The sequence below is a fragment of the Paroedura picta genome, chromosome 3 (assembly GCF_049243985.1).
Source record: "Paroedura picta isolate Pp20150507F chromosome 3, Ppicta_v3.0, whole genome shotgun sequence".
Taxonomy (NCBI): Eukaryota; Metazoa; Chordata; class Lepidosauria; order Squamata; family Gekkonidae; genus Paroedura; species Paroedura picta.
This window is the reverse complement of record NC_135371.1, coordinates 11771925-11788040: the sequence shown is the minus strand read 5'-3', so window position 1 is coordinate 11788040 and position 16116 is coordinate 11771925. Positions and strand designations below refer to the sequence as shown.

At 50.3% G+C, this 16116-nt stretch overlaps 1 protein-coding gene across 3 annotated transcripts in view; it reads right to left on the bottom strand.

Moving 5' to 3' along the window:
* Nucleotides 1-2058: 2058 nt before the first annotated feature.
* The window catches only part of LOC143831515 (uncharacterized), a 33184-nt gene continuing 19126 nt past the window's right edge, over nucleotides 2059-16116 (bottom strand). For 2 of the 3 annotated variants that reach the window (XM_077324559.1, XM_077324558.1), the window contains exons 5-10: nucleotides 10062-10131; nucleotides 7105-7265; nucleotides 5249-5462; nucleotides 3114-3260; nucleotides 2863-2985; nucleotides 2059-2756 (exon numbers count right to left, since the gene is read on the bottom strand). In XM_077324559.1, the coding sequence (XP_077180674.1) occupies nucleotides 2617-2756; nucleotides 2863-2985; nucleotides 3114-3260; nucleotides 5249-5462; nucleotides 7105-7265; nucleotides 10062-10131 (855 nt within the window). In that variant the 3' untranslated portion in view covers nucleotides 2059-2616. Of the gene's footprint in view, nucleotides 2757-2862; nucleotides 2986-3113; nucleotides 3261-5248; nucleotides 5463-7104; nucleotides 7266-10018; nucleotides 10132-10234; nucleotides 10363-16116 lie in introns of those variants that run through there. The other variant, XM_077324560.1, reaches the window with a different exon arrangement.

Genomic DNA, 16116 nt, shown 5'->3' with positions numbered 1-16116 from the left:
CATGGAGGGGTCCCTCATGATCGTCGGGGTCCAATTGCCATTCCCTGCGTTTCCTTCCAACTAATCAGAAATCTAGATTCCTGTGTGGGCAGAGTGCGGCAGGAAGAGGAAGTGAATGTTCACATCCCCACGGCCATCTTGAGCAAAGAGCAGCAGCGCAGATGTGGCCAAGGAGTCAAATTCAAATTTATTTTAATACAGCACTGCGGCCAGATAAAACAGACAGCAAGAAAAAACATTTCAGAGCAGAAAATTGCATAATCAGGGAGCCAGTCCAAAATTTAAAATATATAAAATTGTAGACTTGATGGATACGTTATAATGCATGGTAAAATTCCTTTAAAAAATCTTCAATTAAGCCTAAGTTGTCTTTCCCGTGTGCTAAGCACATGTGCACAAAATTTGGCAGCCTGCTTAATAATATGGCCCCTACTGTTCCACAGGAGGAATTTAACTTTTACTTTGTTTGAGCTGATGGAGGAATCCCTGAGTAATGGAAGGATGAATGTATTTCTTGCAGAGTTGAAGGTGGGGCACCTTAAGAGGATGTGTTCGATTGACTCTGTCTCCCTGGAATTACAGGGGCTGAGTCTTTCAGCTAATGGGGTTTTCTTGAAGCGGCCCACCAGCATGGCAGAAGGTAACGCAGTGGCCAAGGAGTCTTACTCAGCATCTTCCTCCACGGCCTCCACTTCGGGCATGAGGGTACCGTCGTGGAATGAGAACAGGGTGAAAGACATTTTGGCCATTGTCCAGATGTCAGGGTCCAGGAGGCTCTAAGCACCTCACGCAGGAACCGCGAGGCCTCCAAGACCATCGCAAAGGAGATGCGGGTTCCCAGCGATAGGCGTTCCAGCCTGGAGTGCCACACAAAAGCCAGAAGCCTCAGACAGGATAATTTTCGTGTTGTGGCATACAATCAGAGGACTGGTGTCTCCCTGGTTGCGTGCCCGCCCTACCGTGATCTAGACCACGTTTACCAGGGGGATGCAAGTGGTTTTCCTAAACGGGTGGCTCGCAGCCTTAAGTTAAAAATGACAAAGCGAGGCATGGGGAAGCCCAGGCCACAGCAGCCACATCAGTCACTGTCTGCAATGACTTCTAAGCTCATGCCTGTGCATGATGGAAAGAGATCCTCTCCAACGCAGGATTATGACTGTGGTGTGGGAACCAGAGAGACGTTGGCATGTGCCCCCATGAGGGGTGGGTTGGTCCCTTGGTTGTGCTCACCCACCCGTCCGTCCCCCCTTTTCCCCCGTCCAGGTGCACCTTCAAGAGAGGAGACACATGATGATGAGCAGTGACTTGGAGGCCAATCAGCTGAGGAGCTCAAGAGGTTCTTGGTCCTTAATGCCCTTGGACAGGGTCTCATGGGGCTGGAGAAAGAGGACATGTAGCACTCCAGGGATGTGGCAGGTGCCCCGATGAGGCAGGAGAGAGAGCTCTATCAACAGGGGCTGCAGGACTCTAGGGAAGAGGCAAGGCTGGACAGGGAGGCATTCAGAATCTCCAGGGTCGAAAACCATGAAGTGCTTTTGTGAGCCATGCAGGCACTGAATAGAATGGCTCCGTCCTGCGGGGACGAGGGAGGGCAGTAATCCTGGGCTGGCAGAACACCTTACCTTGGCTGCTGCCAGTGAGGGAAGGCATCTGGGATGCCAGTCAAGGAACTCAAAGAAGACGTGATTCTTACCACCACATGGTAAACAGGCATGTCTGGTGAAACCCAGAGATAAGTATTCCCCATGAGCCCCATGAGCATCATGTTTTCCTTTGATTTTGGTTTGAATTTAGTTTTTCTTTCAGAGCCAGCCCACCCTACGTTGTTAGGACCATAAAATATTAAAGAGACAAATTTTCTGCTTCTTAGATTGCCTGTCGTGAAGCCTGTCCAAGCCTTAAGCCACACACCTGTCATGTTCTCCAGCCATGGCAGAAACGATAGATGCGCGGTCATATCACCCACCACTGTGGTGGTGTCGGGTGCACAGAAACAGGTAGAGTGTGAAGGTGCTAAGGTATCAAGGCTGCAACACCAGAGAGGCACACGAGACCCAATTAGTAAACATGATGTTTGGATTTATTTGGGAGCCCCAAAGAAGAACCATGAAAACTGAGCAAACTCCCCAAACCCTCCCATCCAAGAAAATATTGAAACTATGAAGAAGAAAGGAGGAGGAGGAGGAGGGTCGGACTTGATCCAGTGGGATGAAATTAATGCAAAAGAAATTCTGACTCAACATCCGGAAGAGGTTCCTGACAGTTAGAGCGGTTTCTCAGTGGAACAGGCTTCCTCGGGAGGTGGTGGGTTCTCCATCTTTGGAAATTTTTAAACCAAGGCTGGATAGCCATCTGACGGAGAGGCTGATTCTGTGAAGGTTCAAGGGGGTGGCAGGTTGCAGTGGATGAGCGATAGGGCTATGAGTGTCCTTCATAGTGCAGGGGGTTGGACTAGATGACCCAGGAGGTCCCTTCCAACTCTATGATTCTATGATTCTATGATTCTTTGATTTGAAGAAGAAGAAGAAGAAGAAGAAGAAGAAGAAGAAGAAGAAGAAGAAGAAGAAGAAGAAGAAGGAGAAAAGTTGGTTCTTATTCTTGAAACTATTTGCACCCCTAGTTGTTGTCCCTTTGCGACTCAAGCTGCTGGAGCCTTGACACCAGCTCCCTTTGCTGGGAGGAGAGCTCCTGGAGTTGCCTCATGACACTCCTCTTCCATCGCTCCTGGGATGCCAGCCTCTCATTTTGTGCCCGCACTGTGGGAGGGAAAGGAATGGCCATGAATTCCCACCTCTCAACTCTCCCCGTCACCAAACACACCACACCTCCCCTCTCCTCCCTCCACGGCAAGATTACACTTACGTGCGGAAACGGTGTGTTCCTGCAGGCCCTTAATTGCCTGGAGGAGATCTTTCAGCAACGTTGCAGCTACTGCCTGTTCCCCCATCTGCTGCTCCTCAGCCTCCTGGACTGGCGAGACGTGGCCTGCAGGACACAGGAAACATTTCAAACTGCATTCACACATATGGCCCTCGTTGTGGTAGCCACCAGGGACGCTCCCCGGATACTCCACACCTCTGTGTGTGCTACATACTTCTTCTTCTTCTACATACCTGAGCTTGGGTGGCTGGCTGTCTGGTCCAGAACCGCCTCTTCTCCCTCCACAGCTTCCGGCAAGTCCCGTCCCTCTTCCTGAGGTCCTTCTGGTGCTGGGATGGGGGTGCTGGAAGCTTCAGCAATTTGTCTTGGAGCCACGGTGTCTACAGAGGCAGGTTGAGGGGGCCATGGAAAGAAAAGAGGGAGTCCTTTAGTACTGCCATGGCCAGGACTGAAGTCTTTCATCTAAACCTTGGGTGGTGTTTTGAGGGCAGGACATCTTGGAAGGACACCTTGCTTTCCAGGTTATTTTGCAGGAGGAGCGCCTTCCTGCATAGCAGTCCCCAAGCCTTCTCGAGGCATTTGCAATGGATTCTCCAACCCATCCCCAGCTTTTGCCGGTTCAGGGTGCAGATGGCCAAGGCCCCCCTGAAATATGTCCCTTCAGCCATGGCTACCCACCCCTAGCTGCTCGTAGATGAGATCTGTGTGAGGTGGGGGCCAAAGGTGGCATCTTTCCTTGGTACCCAGGTAGGTCAAAAGGGGAGGATGTTTAGTCTAGCCAAAAAGGTCTCCCTTGGGGAAATCAGTCGTTGTTTCAGCCGTAACAGCGCTGTCCTATGCTAGCTAGTCTTTCAAGGGCACACGTCCCCCTCCCCTGCTAGAAGCGAGGGATGGTGTCATGTCCCATGACTAGCGCATCGGGGTGGATGAGAAATACAAGCCAAGGTGATCCGAGGACCCAATTCTAAGCGTTTATTACAAATCCTTACAAAACATCTTATTACATATTACAAATATGCAGGAGCATAGGAAGGGTTAAACACAATCCGAGGTTATGTCAAAGACAAAGAACCAGGCGATTCCACTGACTTTTATACCATAGTGAGCTCCACCTCTTGTGGAGAAGAGCCTCTTGTGGCGCAGAGTGGTAAGGCAGCTGTCTGAAAGCTCTGCCCATGAGGTTGGGAGTTCAATCCCAGCAGCCGGCTCAAGGTTGACTCAGCCTTCCATCCTTCCGAGGTCGGTAAAATGAGTACCCAGCTTGCTGGGGGGTAAACGGTAATGACTGGGGAAGTCACTGGCAAACCACCCCGCATTGAGTCTGCCATAAAAACGCTAGAAGGCGTCACCCCACGGGTCAGACATGACCCGGTGCTTGCACAGGGGATACCTTTACCTTTAAGCTCCACCTAGGAGCAGGGTCAATTGACCAGAGAACACGTCAGAGTTGCACCAAGAGTTAGGCGTGGTGCAAAGTCTTCGTGTCAGATATGCAGATGAGCATGCTCAGAGCATTTTGGCCTCTAAGCATCCTCACACATTGTAAAACAACGACCCATAAGACACAACAGGCCCCTGGGAATGATGGCAGAGACTTAGTCATATCAAAGACTATCTTAGGTTCCACGCAAGTGGGCAGCTGGCATTTCGAGGATGAATGCAGGACTGTAGCAAAGGATTCCAGCAACAATAAAAAAAAGGGTTAGCACCTTATACATAACGGCAGGAATACAAGCAATAGGCCCTTTCCCAAGGGCCGTGAGACATAAAAGAGTTTTCAAAGGTGTAGCTACAATGTCCAGTCCGGGAGATCTCCAGGAGAAACCTGAAGAAGTTCATGAATCTGAGATGGTATGGAGGGTGTTCTTAGGTCCGGTGATAGTATTATCAGAGTGATTATGGGGATGTCTGAGGGCAGGACGGTAACTGAAATGCAGCCATGAATAGCTGCTGTTGCCCGTTGGCAAGTCTATGAATCAGAATGCACAAAAAGCATTTTAGGGAGCTTTCCGGCTAAGCTTGGCTTTGGTGGCCACCTTAGGCTTGGATTCACCAGAGTACTTCCTCCCCCCACTCCCTCTGGAGCCCAAAATGGTCCCAGGAATGGTGTTTGGGAGGAAGGCCTGTCTCAGAGGCAAGGATTTGCAAGGAACGTTTCAGGACTAGAGGGAGGCGAGAAAATTGTGCCCCTTGGTCAGATATCTCTCCATGTGCAGGAGCACTCTGATGGAGCCAGGCCTTAAACATTTAATTGGGAATCAGGGTATCCAAAACAACCTTCTTATATATGGAGCAACTTCACTGGAATCATTTATTATATGACCAAACATTTTATTACTGACAAGAGTCCTGTTGGGAGACGACGTACCTCTCTCCACCACTCTGAGCCTGATCTCTCCTGGGAAGACAATGATGTCCGGAGGGTTCTTGACGTCACAGATGTAAGTGCCGTTGTCCCGAAATTGGATATTGGCAATGCTGATAGATGCGTCTTTCTTGTTCAAGTCCCCTGCCCAGTGGATTTTGTCCTTAAACGGTATCTCCTTCCCGGGATATGCCTTCCCATTCGAATAATAGAAGAACTGCAGTCAGGGAAACAAGTGTCAGCTGCAACATTAGAAACCTTTTTCTTCCATCATTTCAGTGCCACTGCCGAGGCAATCAGTTTAGTGCAGGGGTAGTCAAACTGCGGCCCTCCAGATGTCCATGGACTACAATTCCCAGGAGCCCCTGCCAGCGAATGCTGGCAGGGTCTCCTGGGAATTGCAGTCCATGGACATCTGGAGGACCACAGTTTGACTACTCCTGGTTTAGTGGAAAGCTGCCAGCTTAATTGCATGTGGAATTCAGATTCCAGGGTGCTATCGGTCCCACCCTCACCCCATTCCAAATAAAATGGCATATCCCTAAGGAAGAGTTTTCTCTAATGGATGATGTTTGTTCCATTTATTTGTTTCTTTGTTTGTTTCTTATATTTCTATAGGACCCTCCCCTGAGGCTCAAGGCAGTTTACACAAAACGCAGGAGTAAAACAGCGTAATTTATGACATCATAATATCAGGAACATCAGGAACGACGTTAACAGCGGATTCATAAGAGAACAAGAATGACAACATTTCATAATAACGACATTAACTTCTAACCGTGATCCCATAGGTGGCTGGTTTGGGTTCAGATGGTGGGGAGGGGTTTCTGGGGGCCCAGCAGATGCTGTTGGATCAGTCGGCCTCAACCAAATGCCTGGTGGAAGAGCTCCCTTTTGCAGGCCTTGTCTCCTCCATGTTCCCCTCACAGCAACACTTTGAGGCAGGTTGGGCTGAGAGCATGTGACTAGCCCAAGGTGACCCCACAAGCTTCCATGGCAAAATGGGGATTTGAACCCAGGTCTCTCAGGTCCTAGTTCAATATTCCAACCACTGGCCTTGCTGTAATCCCTAGCAAAGCTAATTTTTGGTGGTCAGAAGTGTTGGAATATGCAAGGTCTGCAGCGTGCATGACTGACCAGAATACAAAGAGCCTCCTGCAGGGGGCATCAGAGGACAGGTGTATTTAGCATAGTTAGATCAGGAACTTCCTGATTTTTTTCAAATTATTTCCACCAGCGCCCTGATTGGCTCAATGGGAGACTTCCTGCTCTTTTGTGCCCACTTCTTCTCTGCTTACCACCAGAAGAAGCAAGAATGACAGGTGGGAATCTCTATCCTCTCTTTCTATGCAAAGTTGTTCCACTTCCTTGTAAAACTATCTGTATATCATTTTAAGCATCCTTGTGCTTTGCCCCTCTTCACATATTTACATTCTGTCAACAAAAGTAGACCCCCTCCTCTCTTTTTCACTATGAGGATTCGCCGGATGGCCTGTCATAGCCTCAAGAGGCCCTGATCTTACCTGCTCCGGCCTCAGCCAAAGACCCGGTAGAAGAGCTCCATTTTACAGGCCCTGCAGTATGGTGACATCAGGGCCCTCAGCTCTCCCAGGAGCTTATTCAAGAGAGGAAGCTTATTAGCGTCTTCCACCAGGTCAGGGTCAGGACTGAAAAGGCCCTGGTCCTGGTCAAGGCCAGGTGAACTTCCCTTGGGCCAAGCAAAGAGCCCCGCGGGGGGCGTAAGGAGGCAAGCGGTCCCTCAGATACGTGGGGTCCAAGCCACAAATGGCCTTGGATTAGGATTGCACCGGTAATTCCATGCTGCTGATGGTCTAGTCTAGTCTAAGATCATCTCTTACCGACTCAACAGAAGGCGATCCTTCTGCCTGGAAGCTCCAGGTGACCGAAGCGGCACTGCTGATCACTTCCGTGGATCTGAATGTGCACTGGAGCCGTGCCTCTGTCCCGTTGCTCACAGTGATCTCCCGTGGCGTGTACACCTGCACAGCTGACACCCGGCCTGCCAAGAACACCACAAGCATCAGGCCAGCTAGGAACTCACAAAGGTACGCTGGTGTCCCCTCATGCTGCCAGCATAGCACAACCAACCACCAAAGGACCGGAAACCAGCACAATGGATCGCAAAGACCACACGCGGATGAGAAAACCGACCATTGTACAAAAGTGCTCAATGTGCCATCATGCACATCTGCATGTAGAAGCCACTTAAACAGCTCCCTCCCGTTCCCCTCATCCTCCCTGCCTAGTAACATCACAAATGGCCACCATCACCGTCAATCTCAATGACAAATCCTGGTGCTGCTAGCGGTTTTAACAGAGTTTCTAAAATGCTTTGGTTGATTTACTATTATGTTATTTGTTCATTTGTCGTTTTGCGACCTGAGATGGCAGGTCCGAGAAGGATGATATATAAATCGACCAATCAGTTCAATCAGTGACAGAATATGTCATGAGTTCTGTGGGAATCGAACAGGGTCCTCCAGATCAGGGGTCGGGGCTCTTCGTCACGACACCCCGCTGCCTAGGTGTCCGGGCTCCAAGATGCTGGAGGATCTCATCGCCAAGACAATGTGCAGAGCATCTCTGGAGATAATGCACTTTCAGTGTGCTTTGGCAGCTGGCTTTTCCTGTGCAGGACCGTTTATGCACTGAGAACTTCACTGCCCCACCTCTCGTGCAGGAGCACAAATAGGGGGTGGATGAGACACAATGGGCCAAGTGCTCCCCCATGTGGGTGCAGGAAGTGGTGGGGCAACCTGCCATGACTAAAACTCCAGCCTGCAGCCTGGCATGAAACCTCTAGTGCAGGGGTAGTCAAACTGCGGCCCTCCAGATGTCCATGGACTACAATTCCCAGGAGACCCTGCCAGCGTTTGCTGGCAGGGGCTCGTGGGAATTGTAGTCCATGGACATCTGGAGGGGCGCAGTTTGACTACCCCTGCTCTAGTGCATAAACGGTCCAGGAAAAACGTCTTCTGAAGTGCATTGAAAGTGCATTATCTGTTGTGTGCAGACTAGGCCCTTGTGACATTCAGCAGCCTTCCTTTCGCAACCAGGAAGGTTCTGGGAGCTGAAGATAAAGGCAGCAGACAGGGGTGTCTGGGCCCCATGCTAATCTATGTATCTATTGATAGTTCGCCAGCTTGGTGTACAGAGCCAGCTTGGTGTAGTGGTTAGGAGTTCGATTCCCAGGAAAGGGAATGCGATTGTGGGCCATTTTGAGGCTCTTTCAGGTAGAGAAAAGCAGCATATAAGAACCAACTCTTCTTCCTCAGTAATATCAGGGCTCTCCCAGCCTCACCTCCCTCACAGGGTATCTGTTGTGGGGAGAGGAAAGGGAGGGTGATTGGAAGCCGCTTTGAGCCTCCTTCGGGTAGAGAAAAGAGTTATATAAGAACCAACTCTTCTTCTTCTACTGACAAATATAAGTTTGATTTCATTGATCATTTACAGTTTTATTGAGGAAAGAAGTTGTGTAGTTAGGGGGCCAATGCACTGCTTTGCCCCAGGTCCTATTATCCTGTTAAGACAGCCAACCCTGGCAGCAGATCTGACAGTATCTAGAGCGATGCAAAAGACAATCTTCCAGAACAGAAATTGCCCGGTTTGGGCAACAAACAAAAGAAGACTGCAAGATAGTACAGCTGCCTCAGATTTGCAACACCATGGTTTGGGGCAACTTCTGTCTCTGTCTGTGTCTCTGTCTCTCTGTCTCTCTCTCTCCCTCCCTCCATCTCTGTCTCTGTCTTTCTCCCTCTCTCCCTCTCTCCCCTCATTGCAAAGTAGAAAATTCAGGTGCCTCCAGTCCTACAGGACAGAATATATTCTTTGTGTTGTCAGTGAAAAACGTGTTGGATCCAGTGCACAGAATCAGACCCCAAACCCTGAGGCCAGCGTGCCATGATTAAAAGTTGGCCCCCTTAACTTGGTGCACTGAAGTCCTGCTCTCTTAGCCTGCTCTAGCAAAACACAGAGGAGGAGTCTCTATGATGCCTTAAAGGGTAGAGTCCACTTCGTCAAGGGTGTGAAATGGATTCTCATTCAGCAAAAGTATTTACCCAGCAGAGGGAACAGAAACTTAAGCGGCAACTTACAGGCCTGTGACACGGAAGAGGAAGAGTTTGTGAGGCTTCCGTGGAAATCTTAGACCTAGTTTATACAGAAAAAGCTGACTGCAGTTGTCCATCACAAGCCAGCCTAAAGAGATCTATTCATTTCAATTAGCAAGCCATTACAACCACAGCAAAGAAACACTACAATTAAGTTGGATCCAGGTGGGCAGGAGCGTTGGCCTGAAGGCGCAGGACAGACGTTGCGTCCAGTGGCACCTTTAAGGACCACCACAATTTTGTGTGCAGGCACTCTTCTTCAGAGACATGAAGTGGACATTGCCAGTCCACACATGCAGGCAGAAGGTGAGAAATAAATCAGTACATGGAATAATGAAGACGTTTAACAGATTCAAGATCCAGACAGCAATAACAAGCTACGTTTCACCAGAGGTGTCTTCACTGGGCCACCCTCTCCTCAAGTCCTCCTGCAGTTCCCCAGCCTCTGGCTAGTCTCTGTCCTGTCCATCCTGCCTTCCTCTCCAGCCTGGCCATGGAGTCTTCTGGACACGGATCCGAGGCCGCAACCTCAGGGAGGGACACAGGAAGAGCCAGCTTTACACCCTCCCCACCCACCCACCCGCCCTCCTTCTCCCTCCCTGCCCATTTTTCAAGCTTCCCTCCCTGCCTCCCTGCCACTCACCCAAATCCAGAACCGCCAGCGCCAGCACCGAGGCCAGAAGTACCTGAGGCTGGGCCATTCTGCACTCGTTCTGGGATCGGCCCCTCTTGCCCCCTCCGGCTTCCCTCTCCAGGCTGGGAGAATGAGAGAGCGGAAGAGGTTGTGAAAGCTGGAGGGACCCAGCACTTCCCCTTCCCCATTTTGCCAACCGCTGCCCTTAACCATGCAGGCACTGACTGTAAGACCAGCCTTCCTCCTTCAGACCAGGCTCTCATCTGGCTCTTTCACTACAGAGGGCAATTTCCTCCATGAAAGCCAGTCAAGTTCCTTCCCGACTCACATCAGGCAGCTAACATCAAGCACCAACTTTGGAAACATTTCTCCACTGGGAGGGGAGGGGGGAGAGGAGATATAAAGCAGTGGGAAATTTGTGGGACTTGAAAAAGCTGCTTGGATCGAGACTGTAACGTGGCTCATAGCCAGCTGCCCTTGTTTTCGGAGACTTCATCGTCTGGGTGTTTTGCAAGACTTCTGCTGCTGCAGCATCTGGTACATTTGGAAACTTCCAGGACATTTGTGGCTACGCTGTTGCTTTGGCAACGTGTTCTGATGAGAGATTTATGACTATTTCTGAAGAAGAGTTGGTTTTTATACTCTGCTTTTCTCTACCCGAAGGATTCTCAAAGTGGCTCACAATCGCCTTCCCCTCCTCTCCCCACAACAGCCCCCCTGTGAGGGAGGCGAAGCTGAGAGAGCTCCTGACAGGATTGCTCGATCAAAACAGCACTATCAGTGTTGTGATGAGCTCAAAATCACCCTGCTGGTTGCATGCAGAGGTAGATGGGGCTGAGAAACCTCTCAAGGCACCATGACTCGCCCAAGGTCACCCATGTGGTAGAGGAAAGGAGAATCAAACCCCCTAGCTCTCCACATCAGACTCTGCCACTTGTAGACCGTTTCCACATGACGAATTCCCCCGGCCCAGCCTCTCATTGTTAGCGGGTTTAAATCCCATTTCTACATGAATCAGGCACCAACTCGTGACTCTCCGGGGTTTGATGTGAATCTTCTGGCCCAGTGTCCCGTGACAAGGGAACGTGGGTAAATCCACGTTCCCTTTCTTGTCGCGGTGCACAATGAAGTGAAAATTGAGGCAAGTCTGTCAGGAAGCATAAAAGCACACCAGTTGCGCTCATGATTTCCCCACCAGTCTGGTGTAGTGGTTAGGAGCCCTGCCCCACATGCAGCCAGCTGGGTGACCTTGTGCTCGCCACAATGCTGAGAAAGCTGTTCTGACCGAGCAGGAATCTCAGGGCTCTCAGCCTCACCTCCCTCACAGGCAAACACCTCCCTGTATCCATGGCATCTTTGCCCTTTTTTTCTCCCCGGTCCTTTGATGGGCTGTGGATTTAAGTGTACATAATGTCTGTTGCTTCGCCACTGCAGTGCTTTGCCCACTTTTAATGGTGCCTGCCACATGCTCCATGGAGGGGTCCCTCATGATCGTCGGGGTCCAATTGCCATTCCCTGCGTTTCCTTCCAACCAATCAGAAATCTAGATTCCTGTGTGGGCAGAGTGCGGCAGGAAGAGGAAGTGAATGTTCACATCCCCACGGCCATTTTGAGAAAAGAGCAGCAGCGCAGATGTGGCCAAGGAGTCAAATTCAAATTTATTTTAATACAGCACTGCGGCCAGATAAAACAGATAGCAAGAAAAAACATTTCAGAGCAGAAAATCGCATAATCAGGGAGCCAGTCCAAAATTTAAAATATATAAAATTGTAGACTTGATGGATACATTATAATGCATAGTAAAATTCCTTTAAAAAATCTTCACTTAAGCTTAAGTTGTCTTTCCCGTGTGCTAAGAACATGCGCACAAAATTTGGCAGCCTGCTTAATAATATGGCCCCTACTATTCCACAGGAGGAATTTTACTTTTTCTTTGTTTGAGCTGGTGGAGGAATTCCTGAGTAATGGGAGGATGAATTTATTTCTTGCAGAGTTGAAGGTGGGGCACCTTAAGAGGACGTGTTCAATTGACTATCTCCCCAGAATTACAGGGGCCGAGTCTTTCAGCTAATGGCAGAAGGTAACGCAGTGGCCAAGGAGTCTTACTCAGCATCTTCCTCCACGGCCTCCACTTCGGGCATGAGGGTACCGTCGTGGAATGAGAACAGGGTGAAAGACCTTTTGGCCATTGTCCAGATGTCAGGGTCCAGGAGGCGCTAAGCACCTCATGCAGGAACCGCGAGGCCTCCAAGACCATCGCAAAGGAGATGCGGGTTCCCAGCGATAGGCGTTCCAGCCTGGAGTGCCACACAAAAGCCAGAAGCCTCAGGCAGGATAATTTTCGTGTTGTGGCATACAATCAGAGGACTGGTGTCTCCCTGGTTGCGTGCCCACCCTACTGTGATCTAGACCACGTTTACCAGGGGGATGCAAGTGGTTTTCCTAAACGGGTGGTTAAAAGTTAAAAGTTAAGTTAAAAATGTTAAGTTAAAAATGACAAAGTGAGGCATGGGCAAGCCCAGGCCACAGCAGCCACATCAGTCACTGTCTGCAATGACTTCTAAGCTCATGCCTGTGCATGATGGAAAGAGATCCTCTCCAACGCAGGATTATGACTGTGGTGTGGGAACCAGAGAGACGTTGGCATGTGCCCCCATGAGGGGTGGGTTGGTCCCTTGGTTGTGCTCACCCATCCGTCCGTCCCCCCTTTTCCCCCGTCTAGGTGCACCTTCAAGAGAGGAGGCACATGATGATGAGCAGTGACTTGGAGGCCAATCAGCTGAGGAGCTCAAGAGGCTCTTGGTCCTTAATGCCCTTGGACAGGGTCTCATGGAGCTGAGGAAAGAGGACATGCAGCACTCCAGGGATGTGGCAGGTGCCTCAATGAGGCAGGAGAGAGAGCTCTATCAACAGGGACTGCAGGACTCTAGGGAAAAGGCAAGGCTGGACAGGGAGGCATTCAGAATCTCCAGGGTCGAAAACCATGAAGTGCTTTTGTGGGCCATGCAGGCACTGAATAGAATGGCCACCGTCCTGCGGGGACGAGGGAGGGCAGTAATCCTGGGCTGGCAGAACACCTTACCTTGGCTGCTGCCAGTGAGGGAAGGCATCTGGGATGCATCTGGGATGCCAGTCAAGGAACCCGAAGAAGACATGTGATTCTTAGGGCACCACATGGTAAACGGGCAGGTCTGGTGAAACCTATGAGCCCGCTCTGCATCATGTTTTCCTTTGATTTTGGTTTGAATTTAGTTTTTCTTTCAGAGCCAGCCCACCCTACGTTGTTAGGACCATAAAATATTAAAGAGACAAATTTTCTGCTTCTTAGATTGCCTGTCGTAAAGCCTGTCCAAGCCTTAAGCCACACACCTGTCATGTTCTCCAGCCATGGCAGAAACGATAGATGCGCGGTCATACCACTCACCACTGTGGTGGTGTTGGGTGCACTGAATAAGGTAGAGTAGCAATCCCCAACCTGTGGGCTGCGGACCACATGTGGTACGTCAACTAATTGGAGGTAGGTCGTGAAGGACGCCCCCCCCCGGCCCTTTACTTCATCCCCCCCAGCCCCTTACAACACACTTCGGGTGTCCTTGTCTCCCATCACTCCCAGATGGGACTGTCTCGTTGCAGAGGAACAAGCTCAGGGTTCCCATTGATTTGTCATTGTCATGAGTTAAAATGTCCATGGAAATAAAACGTTCCTTATGTTCATTGTTGTGGCGTGTCTGTATCTTATTTTGAAGGGATGTTTAAACATTACCAGAGTGATCAGAGAGCGTTAGGGCAGTGGTTGAGAGTAGAGGAGTAAACTACCCCCCCCCCCCACCGGGCCTCAGTAAAATTGTCAAGCGTTGAGTGGTCCCCGGTGATAAAAAGGTTGAGGACCACTGAGGTAGAGTGCGAAGGTTCTAAGGTATCAAGGCTGCAACACCAGAGAGGCACACGAGACCCAATTAGTAAACATGACGTTTGGATTTATTTGGGAGCCCCAAAGAAGAACCATGAAAACTGAGCAAACTCCCCAAACCCTCCCATCCAAGAAAATATTGAAACTATGAAGAAGAAAGGAGGAGGAGGAGGAGGGTCGGACGTGATCCAATGAGATGAAATTAATGCAAAAGAAATTCTGACTCAACATCCGGAAGAGGTTCCTGACAGTTAGAGCAGTTCCTCAGTGGAGCAGGCTTCCTCGGGAGGTGGTGGGTTCTCCATCTTTGGAAATTTTTAAACAGAGGCTAGATAGCCATCTGATGGAGAGGCTGATTCTGTGAAGGTTCAAGGGGGTGGCACATTACAGTGGATGAGTGATAGGATTGTGTGTCCTGCATAGTGCAGGGGGTTGGACTAGATGACCCAGGAGGTCCCTTCCAACTTTATGATTCTATGATTCTAGAAGAAGAAGAAGAAGAAGAAGAAGAAGAAGAAGAAGAAGAAGAAAAGTTGGTTCTTATTCTTGAAACTATTTGCACCCCTAGTTGTTGTCCCTTTGCGACTCAAGCTGCTGGAGCCTTGACACCAGCTCCCTTTGCTGGGAGGAGAGCTCCTGGAGTTGCCTCATGACACTCCTCTTCCATCGCTCCTGGGATGCCAGCCTCTCATTTTGTGCCCGCACTGTGGGAGGGAAAGGAATGGCCATGAATTCCCACCTCTCAACTCTCCCCGTCACCAAACACACCACACCTCCCCTCTCCTCCCTCCACGGCAAGATTACACTTACGTGCGGAAACGGTGTGTTCCTGCAGGCCCTTAATTGCCTGGAGGAGATCTTTCAGCAACGTTGCAGCTACTGCCTGTTCCCCCATCTGCTGCTCCTCAGCCTCCTGGACTGGCGAGACGTGGCCTGCAGGACACAGGAAACGTTTCAAAGTTCATTCACACATATGGCCCTCGTCGTGGTAGCCACCAGGAACGCTCCCCGGATACTCCGCACCTCTGTGTGTGCTACATACCTGAGCTTGGGTGGCTGGCTGTCTGGTCCAGAACCGCCTCTTCTCCCTCCACAGCTTCCGGCAAGTCCCGTCCCTCTTCCTGAGGTCCTTCTGGTGCTGGGATGGGGGTGCTGGAAGCTTCAGCAATTTGTTTTGGAGCCACGGTGTCTACAGAGGCGGGTTGAGGGGGCCATGGAAAGAAAAGAGGGAGTCCTTTAGTACTGCCATGGCCAGGACTGAAGTCTTTCATCTAAACCTTGGGTGGTGTTTTGAGGGCAGGACATCTTGGAAGGACGCCTTGCTTTCCAGGTTATTTTGCAGGAGGAGCGCCTTCCTGCATAGCAGTCCCCAAGCCTTCTCGAGGCATTTGCAATGGATTCTCCAACCCATCCCCAGCTTTTGCCGGTTCAGGGTGCAGATGGCCAAGGCCCCCCTGAAATATGTCCCTTCAGCCATGGCTACCCACCCCTAGCTGCTCGTAGATGAGATCTGTGTGAGGTGGGGGCCAAAGGTGGCATCTTTCCTTGGTACCCAGGTAGGTCAAAAGGGGAGGATGTTTAGTCTAGTCAAAAAGGTCTCCCTTGGGAAAATCAGTCGTTGTTTCAGCCGTAACAGCGCTGTCCTATCCTAGCTAGTCTTTCAAGGGCACACGTCCCCCTCCCCTGCTAGAAGCGAGGGATGGTGTCATGTCCCATGACTAGCGCATCGGGGTGGATGAGAAAAACAAGCCAAGGTGATCCGGGGACCCAAATCTAAGCGTTTATTACAAATCCTTACAAAACATCTTATTACATATTACAAATATGCAGGAGCATAGGAAGGGTTAAACACAATCCGAGGTTATGTCAAAGACAAAGAACCAGGCGATTCCACTGACTTTTATGCCATAGTGAGCTCCACCTCTTGTGGAGAAGAGCCTCTTGTGGTGCAGAGTGGTAAGGCAGCTGTCTGAAAGCTCTGCCCATGAGGTTGGGAGTTCAATCCCAGCAGCCGGCTCAAGGTTGACTCAGCCTTCCATCCTTCCGAGGTCGGTAAAATGAGTACCCAGCTTGCTGGGGGGTAAACGGTAATGACTGGGGAAGGCACTGGCAAACCACCCCGCATTGAGTCTGCCATAAAAACGCTAGAAGGCGTCACCCCACGGGTCAGACATGACCCGGTGCTTGCACAGGGGAT